General features: G+C 36.0%; 1 protein-coding gene across 1 annotated transcript in view; it reads right to left on the bottom strand.

Moving 5' to 3' along the window:
• KIF5A (kinesin family member 5A) overlaps window positions 1-17,170 on the bottom strand; it is a 189,366-nt gene that overhangs the window by 53,108 nt on the left and 119,088 nt on the right. The window contains 7 exon segments of the mRNA XM_053708192.1: window positions 938-1,039; window positions 3,615-3,724; window positions 4,920-4,984; window positions 7,118-7,235; window positions 10,868-11,056; window positions 13,362-13,508; window positions 13,695-13,901. Of these exon segments, the coding sequence (XP_053564167.1) occupies window positions 938-1,039; window positions 3,615-3,724; window positions 4,920-4,984; window positions 7,118-7,235; window positions 10,868-11,056; window positions 13,362-13,508; window positions 13,695-13,901 (938 nt within the window).

Here is a 17,170-nt window from a genome sequence, read left to right as displayed (position 1 = left end):
CATGCATTCTAAGTTCTACTTTTTTCACAGGGACAACATAAACTAGTGCAGAATGCACATGTGGCCCATGGGCCCCCCAGTTAGCCATCCCTGTTCTAAATACCATAAGAAATTATGACCTGCATAGCTTAAACTCAAATACCCAAGCCAACAGCTTGGAATAAAGAACAAAGTAATTCCATTTTTTTAACATATAAAATGTTTTAAAGAACATAGTAACTGTAAAGGTGCCCCTTTAATATGTTCCCAATGATCCATTTTATCTGCTTGAGTATATTAAATTGTTTATAAATAGTACAAATGTATTCCCATACAAGACTGTACAATTCAGGACAGATGAAATAATTTAAACAAGCATATGAAAAGAATGGGATTTCCTAAGTACGAAGAAGTATATCCAAAAAACAAAAACTAAATAAATATTCAAATGTTTTGTCCCTGATTTCTATTTTCCTATTGGATGATGCAACTGTAAATAATTTGTCCAAATCGAGGAAGATTGCTGCTGTGAGTTGCCTGCATGACAACAGATTTTACTTTGTTTATGTTCATATCTGCTTTTCTAAATATATGTATCTATAATCTTAAAGGGAAAGTAAAGTCATAATTAAACATGTGTTATGTTAAGCTAGCTCCCAGTCTTCCCAAATGCACCCCTGTTTTTGTTGACAAAACAGCCTGTCCCAGCTAAGCCAATAATGCCTAATTACTCCCCTTACCAACCAGTAATGCCTGGACCACACAACCATGCCCACGGACCACCTGCAGATCTGACTGCCCCCAAAGACCACCCATAATACTTTATTTATTGCATGATAGAACCACCACTGCCCTGGACTGTTTGACTGGAGATGGAAAACCCTGTGCCGGTGTAAAATGACTTAGCTCTTCCTGACTAAAAATGAATATATTGATATACAGTAGTTTGAAGACTCACGTCAGTTCCTGCAGTCTATTGCTCTTTTTGTGTTCTTCGCTCTTCAGCTTCTCATAATCAGCACGGAGCTTCTCCAGCTCTAGCTGTAGCTTCTGGTTCAGGCTAAGAAAGGCCAGGGAGAGAGGATAGAGTCACTAGAAGTATGTTATGTATATAAAATTGTTTATAAATAAACATATCATTTATGATCAGATGGAATTTCCATTATAAGCCTCATTTGTTAAAAATGTTTCTCTGGATTGCAATAACAAACGTGACACCTTGGGCTCCATTTAACAGGCTGCTGATGTAGCTTTGGAGCACCTTTAGATCAGGCTTGCACAACGTACCTGCAGCCAAAGGTTAAGAAGTAGCTTCATCAGACCGCTGCTTCCTAACCTATGCACTAGCTCTGAGCTGGCTGTTTGCAATCACTCCGGACTAGTCTGACAGGGGTGATTGACAGCCCCTGTTCAGCAGCGTTGCACAAGCAAAGTTAAATACGGCAGCATTGTTTCTTAAATGGATCCCCTTGTGTTTAATTACTAACTTAAACATTACAAAGGTGTAAAATTTCAACTGAATTAGTTCTATCCTTTTTGAGACATCTTAAGTTAAGGACACTAAAGTCAAAATTAAACTTTCATGATTAAGAACACAGTTGTTTTATATGCACACTTTCTAAGGCACCAGCTACTACTGAGCATGTGCATAAGTTCACAGTGCATACGTACAGTGAGTCTGATTGGCTGGTGACTGTCACATGATAATGGGGACAGGCACATTTAAATACATTCTTAAATTTGTCAGAAAAAAAAATATATACTATTTATTTAAAACTCAGCATAAGTGCCATTGCATTGTCTTTTTATAATGCACTCCTGATTATCCAATTCGACTGTATTAAATGGTCCTTTAAAAGTGCTTGTTTTTCAAAATGCTTTCATATATCACAATACAAATGATTAGGAAGTACTATAGCTTGAGTGGCGGAAAGGATTGTTATGCAATTTGATAAAGAGACAAAAACTTAAGATAAGGATGTGTTTTTTGTTGGGGTTTTTTTTTCATTTTTTATTTTTAAAACAAGTTTTCATTTTTAATATAAGAATTTACAGTAATAGTTATAGTTTCTGAGGATTAAAAACAAACAACAAAGTTATATTTCCGTAAACAAATGCATAAACAGTACATAATCATTATAGGTTTTTTTTATTTGCAGATTGTACTGTCCAGATATATATATATATGTTTATTTTAATGACCTGATAAGGAGACTTCACCAGATTGATAGACTGACTGACTATAGTAATACAAATCTGTACAGATGGCTTTTATTGCCCCAAACAAAGCGGGTTTATTTCCATTAGTGACAGAATTATGTTTTTTTATACACTATTCATAGCATCTAGCTTTATAGTAGGTGATGTACAAACTTGACAATCAGCAGATCCAAATAACTGTATACTTATGATTATGAACATAGATTACCATAAATAAATCTATAGGGGAGCCCATTTGCATTAATAAACTGCTTTGTGGACACTTTTTCACCTGTGTATGATAGGAATAATTATTTATGTGCAGTCATAGGTAGGTAGAAAACTGCCCCCAAAAAATCAATCCCAGATATCAAACTTATACTATAATGTTCAAACTAGAAAGTATCTAAATGTCAGACTGCATAACAATTAGAGTACATGACCTCTGTTAAATATGTGCTTGGTTCAAAACCACTATGTAGCATCCAAGGGATAAAGCAAAGAATAAGTATTTGTACATATATTTAAAAAATAAACTCTGGATTGTAAAAAGCTTCAGTTCTCAGACAAAAAGCACAAAGGTAGGGGAAATTCTTACATTTAACCAACATTTAAACAGCTTTTACTTAACATTTCCTCAGTCAAAAGCTGTCTCCAGTATAATTACATTTTTTTGGTTCAATGTTCCTTAAAAAAAATGTTACCTAAAATGATGTCACTAATTCCCATTTTCTGTTGAGTAGCAATCAAAAACTCCCAACCAACATAGTCAAATGCTTTTTTTCAGCATCATTTGAAAGTAACAATGTAGGTATAACATAAGTGATCGCATGATTTCTGCGTCTACTTTTTTAAAGTAAGAGGTTTTCATTACAGCTAAAAAATATCAGGTGAACTCTAATGTCATTAGATTTGACTTTTGCACCAAAATTGTTCAGCAATTTTTCCAGTTTTTGTATCACTTATGAGGCCTTTTTTATCAAGCTCCGTACGGAGCATGAAGGCTTGCCGGAAACAGAAATTATGAAGCAGCGGTCTAAAGACTGCTGCTCCATAAACTATCTGCCTGCTCAGAGGCGGCAGACAGAAATCAACCTGATCGAATACGATCGGGTTGATTGACACCCCCTGCTAGAGGCCGATTAGGCCGCAAATCTGCAGGGGGGCAGCATTGCACCGAAGGGTGTGGAGACTTGGATGAATATGGAAACTTGCATGAGAAACTAGAGTGTCTTTTAGTAGTCTGCTGTTTGTCTTTGTGTATGTCTGTCAGTCTTAATCTCTTAATCCACTTTGGTAAATCAAAATCAGGTTGGTTGTCTTAGATCACTTAATCATATAAAATCATCAAATCTACTAATGGGATTTTCAATACGCTATAAGATCTAAAGTACACTGTTAGAAGAACATAAATGAATCAATGACCCCTGTCTTACTCTTTGAGCTCATCAATGATCTTCTGTTTCTCATTGATCTCATCCCTGAGACGGGCCAGCTGTTTGTGATGGGCCTCACGATGACTCTCCATTTGCATCTCCAGGACCTTCTAAGACAACGGAACACAAATTAATAAGCAACCTGCAAGAAGTGGGGGGAAGGCTGGCCGCAAACTATTATTCCTATTCTGACATATGGAAAACCAGGATGAAATGCTAAGCATCACTATTATGTCTACATTATATGTTAAAAAAGTGATTTCAGACAAAAATCTAAATATAGAAAACAAGGTATTTAAAAGAGTGAGAGGCGTTAGAGTTGTCCAGCCACTGAGAGGTTCTGGTCATGTGAGAGGCAAGTTGCTAATGGATAATAATGCACCAAAGGATTTAACTTAAAAGATTAAAGGATGTTGATTTAGTGGAAAGGTCTCCTTGCACTGTATGAGCTGCTTATTTATGACTTGATCATAGGTTATTAGGTTGGCAATGCGTTTGCCTGCATACACATTCTGGCCTCTGGCACTTTTCAGTTGGCCAAGGGACTTGTAAGCACAATTTGCCAGTCCAACCTTTAACAATTTATTGAGCTGTTTTCTGACAACACTGCGGGTGCAATGATAGAGATTAAAGTGACATGAAACCCAATTTTTTTCTTTCATGATTTAGATAGTGTATAAAATGTGTAAAGTAAAAAAAAAATTCAGTTTACTTCTATTATCACATTTTCTTTGTATCCTTTGTTGAAAAGCAGGAAGGTATGCTTAGGGGCATGCAGATGTCTGGAGTTCTATATGGCAGCAGTTTTGCAGCAATACTTTTACTGTTATACATTTGCAAGAGCACTATATGGCAGCAGTGTTTGTTGCCATGTAGTGCTCTAGACACATGCATGCATGCCCCTTACCTAGATATGCTCTTCAACAAAGAATATCATGAAAAGCAAGTGTGATAATAAAAAAAAACATGTTTAAGCAAAAACATGTTGATAGCACAGAAATATTAAATATGAAATTTAGTCAGTTTTAAAATTTTTAAATAGATTAGAAAGGTATAGAAAAGGAAGGCAAAAACCACCCCAGCAACAAGCATCAGACTCTAATAGAGTCCATTGTTAGAAAAGAGAATCTGATTAGAAATAAAATGTACAGTACAGGTATTCTATTTTACTCTAAAATTTCCATTTAAATGTCTATATTACATTCATGAAGGCAGGAACACACAAATCCAAAGGACTGGTTACTGTTAAATATTGTAATCCTTTTGGGGATATAATGAATTATGAACATCAAAGAACAATCAGACCTTAACCTCATGTGCTTTCTCCTCATCTTGCTCCTTATCCTTTTCTGCCACATCAGTCACATTTTCTGGTGGATAAAATAAACATCATATGCATAATATAGTCAACGTCTACAACTCTATGCATCATTTAGAATGACAATATTACAGCATAATTATTAAACTCACAAAAATCAATGTCTAAATCTGCAGCACAAAATAAACTCAGATATCTTGACAAACTGAAAAGATATGTAAACTAAAACTTATTGCTGGTCCTTACAAATTTAAAGAATTAAGGATCTATATTTTAATGGTTCAGTATTTAACATCAAATAATATTCAATTCCCCCAAGTAAAGTGACATTAAAGGGACAGTATACACCCATTTTCATATAACTGCATAGGCACTACTATAAGGAATAATATGCACAGATACTGATCTAAAAATCTACTTAGAAGCTCCCAGTTTAGCTCTGTTGTTTAGGTTATCAGGAACACCCACTGCAAGTGGGAAATAGCAGGCACTCCCCCTTCCTCTGCATATGAAAAGACTCTTTACACAAACAGGAGCAAGCTGGAGTAGGTATTATACTCCTAAAACTTTGTGGCTTGGTTAGGAGTCTGGAAATCAGTGCAATGTTATTTAAAATAAGCAAAACTATACATTTAAAAAAAACAAAAACCTGCATAGCCTATATAAATGGATCATCTACAAAACATTTATGCAAAGAAAAATCTAGTGATAATGTCCCTTTAAACACTAAAGGCTAAATTACAAGTAGCGTGCTAACTGTAGCGCAAGTGAAAAGGGGTTTATTTGCTTTGCTTTTTGCGTGTCTTGGAAGTAGCGTGTATTGAAAGTAAACTCGTTCCCTTGAGTGCAATTGAATTTAACGCACACCGGTATAGCGTGACTTGAGAGTTCTGGTTAACTGTTACAGTCGACAAAAACATTGCACAAAACACATCAAAATTATATTTAAAAGTACAATTGTGATTGATCTCGTGAAAAATAACTGCATTCATCATTTGTTTAGATAAACGAATGACAAGTTTTGTGCACTACACTGGATTTGCACAGATCTTTGTGTGTTGCACTTTCACGCAAATAAATAAAAACTCAGAAAAGAACTGAATGCTGCTACACACTGCAAGATATGTCATTTGTTTGTCTAAATCAGAGCTTTCCAAACTTTTCATGTTGGTGACACACTTTTTAGACCTACATTATTTTGCGACACAGTAATTCAGTTGTACTAGCAAAAAGGAGGTTAAACTAACTTGTTTTAAGAGATATGGACACATAAATACATTTAGTTATTATATAATTTATGTACAAGTAACAGTATGTATGTGCAAGAATTTAAAAAAGTTTAATAACACCATTAACTACTTACTATTTTAATTGGATGTATGAGGTTGATGGGATGAACACAATTTCTGAATATTTAGTGGAATATTAGATAAAGACACTTGCATTTCATTATCAAGCATTTTTAAGCTTCCACTTCCTATCCATATATCAAAAGCAGGAGCAGCAATGCATTACTGGGAGCTAGCTGCAAAAAAAAACCCCACTGACTTCTGACTTCAGCTCAGCATTTAAGCTGCCGCCCTCAGAGCTCGGTGAGTCCGACTGACTACTGCCCACGCTGCAAACACACTGCTGTCCCACTCACTGACTACACATGCAGTCACGAGCCATTTAAGGAGACTACACGTGCAGTCAGGAGCCAATGTGCTGCCAAAGCCGCTAATGGCAATAGTTTCAGTTCCCACTGAGCTGCGCCAATAGGTTAAGATGATCTGTGACCCCCTAGGTATCAATCAAGTGTCAACCATGTGATATGAGAAGCAGGCGGAAAGTCAGAAACCAAAAAAAAAATATTAAAAAATTTGTGCTGAAGCAGGGACACACCTACACACTGCTGCCGACACACTAGTGTGTCCCGACACACAGTTTGGAAAGCACTGGTCTAAATGATTGACAAATGCACATGTCTAGTATATAAAGCAATGGATGCCACCATTTTGTAATCTAGCTTTTCATCTCTTCTGAGGCTATTTAGGTACAGTGTACAACCAAAGACGGAGTGGCATATAGCAGTGTTAAGTCTGGAGTTTGAACAGGGATTGGAACGTTTACAATTTTCAGAGTTAGATTAAATTAAAAGAAGACAAAATAAATAATGAAAGTGTTTTGCAAAGTTGTACTCTACCTTGAGCCTGCATCTTAGCTAACTCTTCGCTCAGTGAGTCATAGGAATCTTCCAGCTGACGTTTCTTCAGTTCCACACTGTGCATGTACTCTGTCAGGGACCTGATCTTAGCTTCATGCTGGCAAGGAAATAAAATATCCTATTATTAATTTTGTTTTAAGTTCTATATCTCAAGAAATAAAGCAACATGTATTCATTAAAGGAAAGCTAACACCTGAAAATGACTTGATTTATTTGTAGGGTGACCATATTGCCACTTTAGAAAGGGACACATATGAAAAATACATATGTCAGGGTTCTTATACAAAACATTTCTTTAAACAGCCCTGACATATGTATTTTTCATATGTGTCCCTTTTTAAAGCAGCAATATGGTCACCCTATTTATTTGGAAGCTTCTAATTTGAACCCGTTCCTCAGAGAGTTTTTCCTAGAGCAGAATTAGTCCAAAACTCACTCAGACACTGCTTACAAAAACATTGGTATAACTTTGTGGGATTCCTTTAATAGAATATGATAGCTTGAGTTGCAAAAGAGGTAATGTAATAAGTTTCGCTGTGCATTACTTCTATAAAACAATATTTGTGAAGTAATACCAATAAATAGTTTTATTGTTAGGTTTTGGGGGCAGGATAAGGTACTTAAGTTGATTGTTTATGGCATAGAATTCTCTGAGTGCCATAGGCCTCTAGTTATCAATGTCTGTAGGACCTGATACGACAGTGCGGATCAGGTCCGACAGACATCGCTGAATACGGCGAGCAATACGCTCGCCGTATTCAGCATTGCACCAGCAGCTCACAAGAGCTGCTGGTGTAACGCCGCCCCCTGCAGACTCGCGGCCAATTGGCCGCCAGCAGGGGGGTGTCAATCAACCCGATCGTACTCAATCTGGTTGTATTGCGGCGATGTCTGTCTGCCTGCTCAGAGCAGGCGGACAGGTTATGGAGCAGCGGTCTTTAGACCGCTGCTTCATAACTGCTGTTTCTGGCGAGTCTGAAGGCTCGCCAGAAACACGGGCCGTCAAGCTCCATACGGAGCTTGATAAATAGAGCCCATAGTCTCAATTTGTCTACCATTTTAAAATAATTAATATTTGCATTGTTTGTTTTTTGTTTTCTAATGGAATACTATGAGCTTTGTATTTTTTTAGGTTTTATTTCTAGGGTCCATACATTTTGCAGTAGTTTTCTAGTAGATTTAGATTGTGTTTAAAAGTTTGGGGTAGTGCAAGATTTTTCCAGATCATCAGTATGCAGCAAATAGTAATAAGCAGTGATTTTTTGTAAAATTTAAGGTGCCGGTACTAAAAAAAAAAAAGAGGTACTGGTTCTCATTGATTATTGATTGATATATTCTGCTCAGTAACTTTGAGAAAAGCAAAAGGACAACATTATTTACAATGTCTGATGTATTTTGCAGCCCCTCTTGTAAAAACTAGAGTATTTACATGATTATTACAAATATTACCTGTTATGAGTTGGGGTACTCAGTACAGTACAGGTGAGTACCCCCACAAAAAAGCCCTGGTTATAAGCGACAGTAAATTTGAAATTAAACGTTCATGATTCAAATGCAATTTTAAATAACTTTCCAATTCACTTGTATTATGAAATGTGTTTTGTTGTCTTGGTATCTTTTGTTGAAGAGTAAACCTAGGTAGACTGAGGCTAGGAGCGTGCATGTGTCTGTAGCATTCTATGACAGCATTGTTTTGCAATGTCTTAAAACATTGCTATAAATATTGTAACAAAGGATACCAAGAAAACTAAGCAAAATTGATAATAGTAAATTGCAAAGTTGTTTAAAATTCCACACTCCATCCAGTCAATTTAAGTTGAATTTTGTCTTTACTATCCCTTTAATTTCTGAGTCGGCTTCAAGACACGTGCCTGGCATTTCTCTAACAGCGTTGGCAATTAATTGATGTAGATGTGGAACTTTGTTGGGCTGAAGATATATCTTTGTCTCATTCCACATTGCTGTTTTACTGTCTTTTTTTCAAATGCTGTTTATATTTACCTTGCATCTAATTTGCTAAGATCATAGTTTTTCCTATTTAAGCCTGTAGTAATTTCATATTAAAGGGACATGTAAGTCAAAAGTAGACAGCAGACTTGTTGCAATGGATATTGCGTTGAGGAAAAGCTGCTTTGGCCTTTTTTTTCTCAACACTGAGATTGGCACCATGCGCACTTGCTAGGGAGTGATGCTAGAGCTAACTAGTTGCTGAGTGGTAGATGCTTTGTATAACATACCAAGAGGTTTACTCTGTTGGTATTTTTCCCATTCTTATGGTTCCGTTATGAAAGAATAATCTCATTTGGCTTTTATGCAGTGTTTAAGACGAAAGCCAATACTTCCTGGTTTATGGTGCCATACAATAGTTTGGCTGGTGTTGCTGTTCCCACAGGGTCCATTTTGTGGCTACAACAGCCCTCTTCTGGGATGGCTTTCCACATAATTTTGGAGTGTATTTGTGGTGACTTGTGCCCATTCAGCCAAGAGCATGGATAAGGTAAAGTACTGATGTTGGATGTAAAAGTCTGGTTTTACAAATTCATCCCAAAGGTGTTCAATTAGGTTTAAGTCAGGGCTCTGTGAAGACCACTGGAATTCTTTCACAACAAACATGTCAAGTCATGACTTCATGGTCCTCACTTTGTGCACAAGAGCACAGTTATGTTGCCCAAACTGGCATATGTCTTTGTATACTGTAACATTACGATAACCTTTCACTGGAATTAAAGAGCATAACCCAAACCCTAAAAAACAGTCCCAGGTCATTATCTCTTCTTCACCAAATTTTACAGAATTAACTATGCATTCACTCCAGAGAACACATTTCCAATGCTCAACACCAGTGACAGCATTCTTTTTACCACTGCAGCTGACACTTGGCATTGTGCATGTTAATCTGGGGTTTGTGTACAGCTACTCAGCCAGGAAGAGCCATTTCATGAAGCTCTCAATACATTTTATGAAGCTCTCGAAGTTCATGTGTTAATGTTGCTTCGACAGGAAATTTGGAGTGCTTCAGCATTCAGATACCCTGCTCTGTGAGTTTGCATGATCTACCACGTTGTGGCTGCACTGTTGTTGCTCCTACATGTTTCCACTTTACAATAATAGCACTTAGAGTTGACCAGATCTAGATGGGCAGAAATGACCCCTACTGACTTGTGTCAAAGGTGGCATCCTATGACAGTGCTACACTGAGTTCTTCAGTACAAACCATTGTACTGCTAATGTTTGTCTATGGATATTTCATGTGCTGGATTTTATGCACCTGTTATGGTGTGGGTGTGGCTGAAACACCTAAATTCATTAATTAGTTGGGCTGCAATATACTTTTGGTCATATAGTGTATATATTGACTTGTGTTTCTTTATATTTTGTCTAGAAAACTGTAAACCTTTGTTCTTAGTTTGCAGTTCTTTTAAAGATTTCATTTTTTGTTTTTTAAGCTTAAACATGTGCATTTCAAAACTTACATGCTACAACAGAAAGTTTATGGAAGATGTGGTGAAAGTGTTAGACATCTCATTGAGAAGAGACTGTTATACTTTATTAAATACCATATGTTCTTTTAAAGGGAACAAAGAAAAAAATATGAGTACAGTGGCAATTAAGAACCAATTTTGCAATGAAATATTTGGTTACCCACATGATGAAGTTTTTCTTAAATATGTACCTGGGATATATTATAATATTAATATGCAATGGATTAGTCAGTAACTACAGACTTACCTGGGATATGAGCAGCTGGCAGGAGGACAGCTCCCTTCCTGTCACTTCCATTTTACGATGACATTCCACCTGGAGGTTCTCCAGCTGCCGGCACCGTTTCACAACTGACTTCACCTCAGATTTGATCTTGCTGATGTATAAACGGGCTACAGTAAACTCTTCCTCTATAGCACCACTAATTTCCACAGGCTTCAGGGGAAAAAACAAACAAACAAAAGTTAAAACTAAACAGCAAATTTGTTTGACATAACTACTTTGTATGGTAGGAATGGAATAACCAAGTCTACCCTTAAAAAAAGAAAATAATTACATTTTGCTCTCACAAACAATTTTCAATATTAATAGCAAAATAATTGAGTAAGGTTGTATGATTGAAAAATGTAAACGTTGTGTAGCATGCTTTGTGTATTTCATTTTTTTTAAATAGATTTTTCAATAAATCAGTGTTTAAAAACGTTCCTATTTACTGCTTTGTTCTCTTTCAATACTTTGTTGAAGATTGAACTTAGGAAAGCTCATATGAGCTCAGGAGTTTGAACATGTATTCAACACTCTAGTACAGCACCGTTTGCAACAATGTATAACATTGCTACAAACACTGGGGTAGATTCCAATCTAGTAAATCATGTAATTTGACACTCTTTTTTTTTTTGGCTCCTGATATGTCTTTTTCAACATTAGCACAATCATAATGCAAATGATAACACAACTTGTATGGTAAAAATATCAGATTGGATGTCAGTCACCCATATGATGGACTGCATCGACTTTGTTATCACAATCCAGCTGAGCACAAGTTATTGACTAAAGATCAACAACAAAATGGACATATCGAATTCATCAGCCAAAGGCACTTGATAAATACTGAGCACCCACAGATCAACTGATAACACATATCAGATAAACAATAACAATATTGGTCACTGTTGATGAACACATCTTCACCAGCAATTAAATGTTAAAACACAAAAAAATTATATACAAGATACTGACAGTTGTGAAATTGATATAGATATCACTACCAATGTATACCACTCAGTAATTCATATGAAAAATTATTTTATTTAAAGGAAACACATATATATCCAATTGCAACTCATGCACATTAATCCCATTAATCCACAACAAAATAAATCACTCACTGATAGGGGCCATGTTATTTTTGAGGAGTGGAGAACATGAAGAGAGAGGAGACTACCACTAGAAGAGAGAAGGCTGGACCAGCAGAATGAGGATAAGTGGCCTAGTCGATTATTGAGAGTGGCTGATTAGGAAAGAGTGCATGGGGTCAAATGAGTACCTAAGAGAGAGCATGGGAGGTCTGTGCAGTTAGTGAGAGTGGCTGGGCAGCCTAGAGAGCATGGTAGGCCTGTTCAGTTGTTGAAAGCAGCTGGGCTGACTGAAGTGCAGGAGAGAATGGAAGCCCGAAACAGGAAAGAGATAGGGTCCAGGGTCCCTAGGATACTACGTCAGAGGGTTTTACTTTTCTCCTTATGGGACGGGGAAATAGTTGAGAAGTATCAATAAACATTCAAAAGTCTCCTTCATCTATTTAACCTGATCAAGAATGAGTTAAAGGCACTATCTCAGGCTAATAGGGTGGTACTTAAGTAAGTCTGCATATTACGTTTTCAGAGGATGGAGAGCGTCATTAGTAGTAGTCCACCTTCTCCAATGTGCTGTCCCTTTCCTTCAAAAAAAACTGTGCAAACAGACTGTGCCATTTTGGGTTTGAATGTTTGTTGCACATATTGTTGTATTCTTTCATGTATGTGTATATTGGTTTCTGGTGATCAACTAATTCACTTTGAACATTAAGTCATATTTGAGTTGGGGTACTGATGCAGATGCCTGATAATATGATTTCAGAATTAATGGTTTGCTACAGGACAGGCAGGGCTTCAAGGAGTAACTGAGAATGTGTCTGAAAGTCCAAGGAAAAGTTTGTTTAGAAGAAGGAGTCAGTTGGGCACTAAAGGATATACCAGAGATCTATTGATGTTACACCTCAGCCTCAGCATGAATTAATAGAATGCAGTGTTGCACGGCAAGCCATCTTCAAAGTTTTTTTTTGCTATATAAGTCCTGTCCCTTAGAATATGTACTTTCCTCAGGGAGCCTATGTTATTTATGTCATTAAAAAGAACATATTCCATTTTATTCTATAAATTGCCTTGTTGAAGTATATTGTGGATCCAGAAATATGCTAAAATTTAGCATTTAGTCTTTCAAGTTAAACATGCCCATGTCTGACCTAAATTACTCATCATTACACATTAATCATCTGAAGAAAGCTTGATTTTCAATTCCATGTGTTAGAGGACAACTAAGCAGAATAGTTAGTAAGGACCTTTATAAAATAAGTGTTATTTGCAAAGTAATGTATTGAATTGCCTGCCGTGAAAACTCTCTGTATTTAAAAAATGATGACTCTTTAGATTTATATAGCATTTAAGCCCGAGTGCTTTCTTGTTTTCTGAGAAACTGTGCTCACCAGTTTAAACTCTCCGTTGCCCACAATCACGCTGAATTCGCTAAGGTCTTTCATGAGTCCATTTAATACTTCAGCAATCCGCTTGCGCTGATGAGTACTAAACTCCTGCAGGCGATGCAGGTCATTTTCAAGAGCCAGTAGAGAAGCCTGAAAGATAAGGAAAGTTAAGTGAAAATAATAAATCAATACAAACAGGGACATAAATAAAGCTAGAGTGCTATTATTTAAAGGGACATTAGAATAAAACATTTCCAATAAAACAAATGATATAATGTTCCTGCACCCTGTAAGTGAATAGGTTTGCTCAATAAGAATGATATGATGGATACTCACAACTTTTTGGGATAACTCATCAGCTAAGATTTTATTTTGCAGGGATTTGTCTTCCACTTCTTGTGACTTCTGGTCATAATTTACAGCTAGTTCTTCCAAGGCTTGCAGGACTTCCTTCACTTCTTCCTTGGCACAATCGTTTTCTGACTGCAGACGGCTTAACTCTATCTGCACCTTGTCATTGTCATTCCGAGTAGATATTAGGAGCTTTCATTTAAGAAATGCAGGTAGAAGAATATCATTAGAACCACACCACCTTGGACATGAAAGTTAAATAAGTTTTCTAATGTTTTCAATTTGTAGCTTGCTTAAACATTATTCTAACATTAATAAGGATTATGGACAATTATCTATTATTTTTTGGATTAATTCTGAATTTTTAACATGGGAAACTGGTTCAGGGATCAAGAAAAGTCTTCATTATGCATAGTTTATATATATATATATATATATATATATATATATATATATATATATATATATATATATATATATATATATATATATATATATATACAGTATATATATATATATATATACAGTATATATATATATATATATACAGTATATATATATATATATATATATATATATATATATATATATATATATATATTTATATTCTATATACATGATCTCTAGTATTTATATTGCTACTGTGCCTCAAGGAAATGTGTGTTTTTGCAGATGATAGAAAAATCAGTTATAGAGTTGAAAAGTATAGAAAGTAGCAATTTAAAAAAATGGAGGATTGGATGCAAGATTTTTAATCACAAAGTGCAACATTACACATTTAGGCCTAGATTACAAGTGGAACACTATTGATAGCCCAGTTATCAAAATCGCTGGACCACGTTAGGATTAGCATGCAACCTGGCAGTCCATGATAAAGAAGAATTACCAGGGAATGTATAGCGTGGCCAATATACCTTTAGCGCACTCTATACTTTCAATGGATATAATGACTGAGGTAAACATTGTTCATTGTTCAGTGCTAAAAATATAAGTTTATTATTTAAATAAATGCATAAAAAGGGTTTAAAGGAATATGGTTTATGTCAAGGTGTTTGATTGGGAAGGGCTCAAAGGTGTATATATGTGTGTGGATTTGTATGTGTGTATATACATCTGTATACATATGTATATATGTGTTTATACATATATACGCACATATACATATATACGCACATATACACATATATATATATATATATATACTGTATATATTTACACTTTTGACCCCTTCCTAGTCAAACACATTGACATATAAAATATCCATTTTAAACAAAGTGAATGTGATTTGTTTTTTTTTAATAGAAATACTTGAAATACATTTGTTCTTCACTTAGAAGAAAATGTTCTTTTTCGTTTTAAATATATAGTATATATATATATATATATATATATATATATATATATATATATTGTCATTTGTTGGGTGACATAGGGGGGTAGTTATCAAGCCGTCTACTTTTCTGGCTTCGCCGGCCCAATACGCCCGCCTAAGCTCGCCTACCTTCGCCGCCGCGGACCTGAAAAAATACGCCTAAGTTATCAAATAAAGCTGTCAAAAAGCAGCGGGGCGATGAGCAGCGGACTGTGACAGTTATCACTCATCCGATCTCGCTGCTCTTCGGCTTTTTCCCAGCATTATTGCTAGCCTGTCACTAAGCACTCACACTAAACTACACTGTTCTATCCCTATACCGGCGCCCTCGGAGCCCCCCGCAACTCAATAAAGTTACTAACCCCTAAACCGCCGCTCCTAGACCCCGCCGCAACTCTTATAAATGTATTAACCCCTAAACCGCCGCTCCCAGACACCGCCGCAACTCTTATAAATGTATTAACCCCTAAACCGCCGCTCCCGGACACCGCTGCCACCTACAGTATACCTAGTAACCCCTATCCTGCCCCCCCTACACCATCGCCCTCTATTATAAAGTTATTAACCCCTATCCTGCTGATCCCGCACCTCTCCGCAACTAAATAAATAGTTTAACCCCTAAACCGCCGCTCCCTGAACCCGCCACAACCTATATTAAACCTATTAACCCCTATCCTGCCCCCCCCTACACCGTCGTCACCTATAATAAATTTATTAACCCCTAATCTTCCTCCCCTACACCGTCGCCCCCTATAATAAATTTATTAACGCCTATCCTGCCCCCCACTACGCCGCCGCCACTGTAATAAAATTATTAACCCCTAAACCTAAGTCTAACCCTAACCCTAACGCCCCCCTAACTTAAATATTAATTAAATAAATCTAAATAATATTTCTCTTATTAACTAAGTTAATCCTATTTAAAACTAAATACTTACCTATAACATAAACCCTAATATAGCTACAATATAAATAATAATTATATTCTAGCTATCTTAGGATTTATTTTTATTTTACAGGTACCTTTCAATTTATTTTAACTAGGTACAATAGCTATTAAATAGTTATTAACTATTTAATAGCTTACCTAGCTAAAATAAACTGAAATTTACCTGTAAAATAAATCCTAACCTAAGTTACAATTACACCTAACACTACACTATACTTTAATAAATTATTCCTATTTAAAAATAAATACTTACCTGTAAAATAAACACTAAGATAGCTACAATATAATTAATAATTATATTGTAGCTATCTTAGAATTTATATTTATTTTACAGGTAACTTTGTATTTATTTTAGCTAGTTAGAATAGTTATTAAATAGTTATTAACTATTTAATAACTACCTAGCTAAAAGAAATACAAAATTACCTGTAAAATAAATCCTAACCTAAGTTACAATTAAACCTAACACTACACTATCATTAAATTAATTAAATAAACTACCTACAAATAACTACAATTAAATACAATTACATAAACTAACTAAAGTACAAAAAATAAAAAAAGCTAAGTTACAAAAAATAAAAAAATAAGTTACAAACATGTTAAAAATATTACAACAATTTTAAGCTACTTACACCTAATCTAAGCCCCCTAATAAAATAACAAACCCCCCCCCAAACTAAAAAAAATGCCTTACCCTATTCTAAATTAAATAAAGTTCCAAGCTCTTTTACCTTACCAGCCCTTAAAAGGGCCATTTGTGGGGGCATGCCCCAAAGAAAACAGCTCTTTTGCCTGTAAAAGAAAAATACAAACCCCCCCCAACATTAAAACCCACCACCCACATAACCCTAATCTAACCCAAACCCCCCTTACAAAAACCTAACACTAATCCCCTGAAGATCATCCTACCTTGAGTCGTCTTCACTCAGCCGAGCCACCGATGGAACCGAAGTGGACATCCGGAGCGGAAGAAGTTAATCCTCCAAGCGGCACTGAAGAAATCTTCCATCGGATGAAGTCATCATCCAGGCGGCGCTGAAGAAGTCTTTGATCCGGCCGATGTCATCTTCAAAGAGGCGCTGAAGAGGTCTTCTATCCGGGCAAAGTCATCTTCCACGCCGGGTCTTGAATCTTCCT

The sequence above is a fragment of the Bombina bombina genome, chromosome 3, assembly GCF_027579735.1.
Source record: "Bombina bombina isolate aBomBom1 chromosome 3, aBomBom1.pri, whole genome shotgun sequence".
NCBI classification, from domain to species: domain Eukaryota; kingdom Metazoa; phylum Chordata; class Amphibia; order Anura; family Bombinatoridae; genus Bombina; species Bombina bombina.
This window is presented reverse-complemented; position numbering and strand designations above follow the sequence as displayed.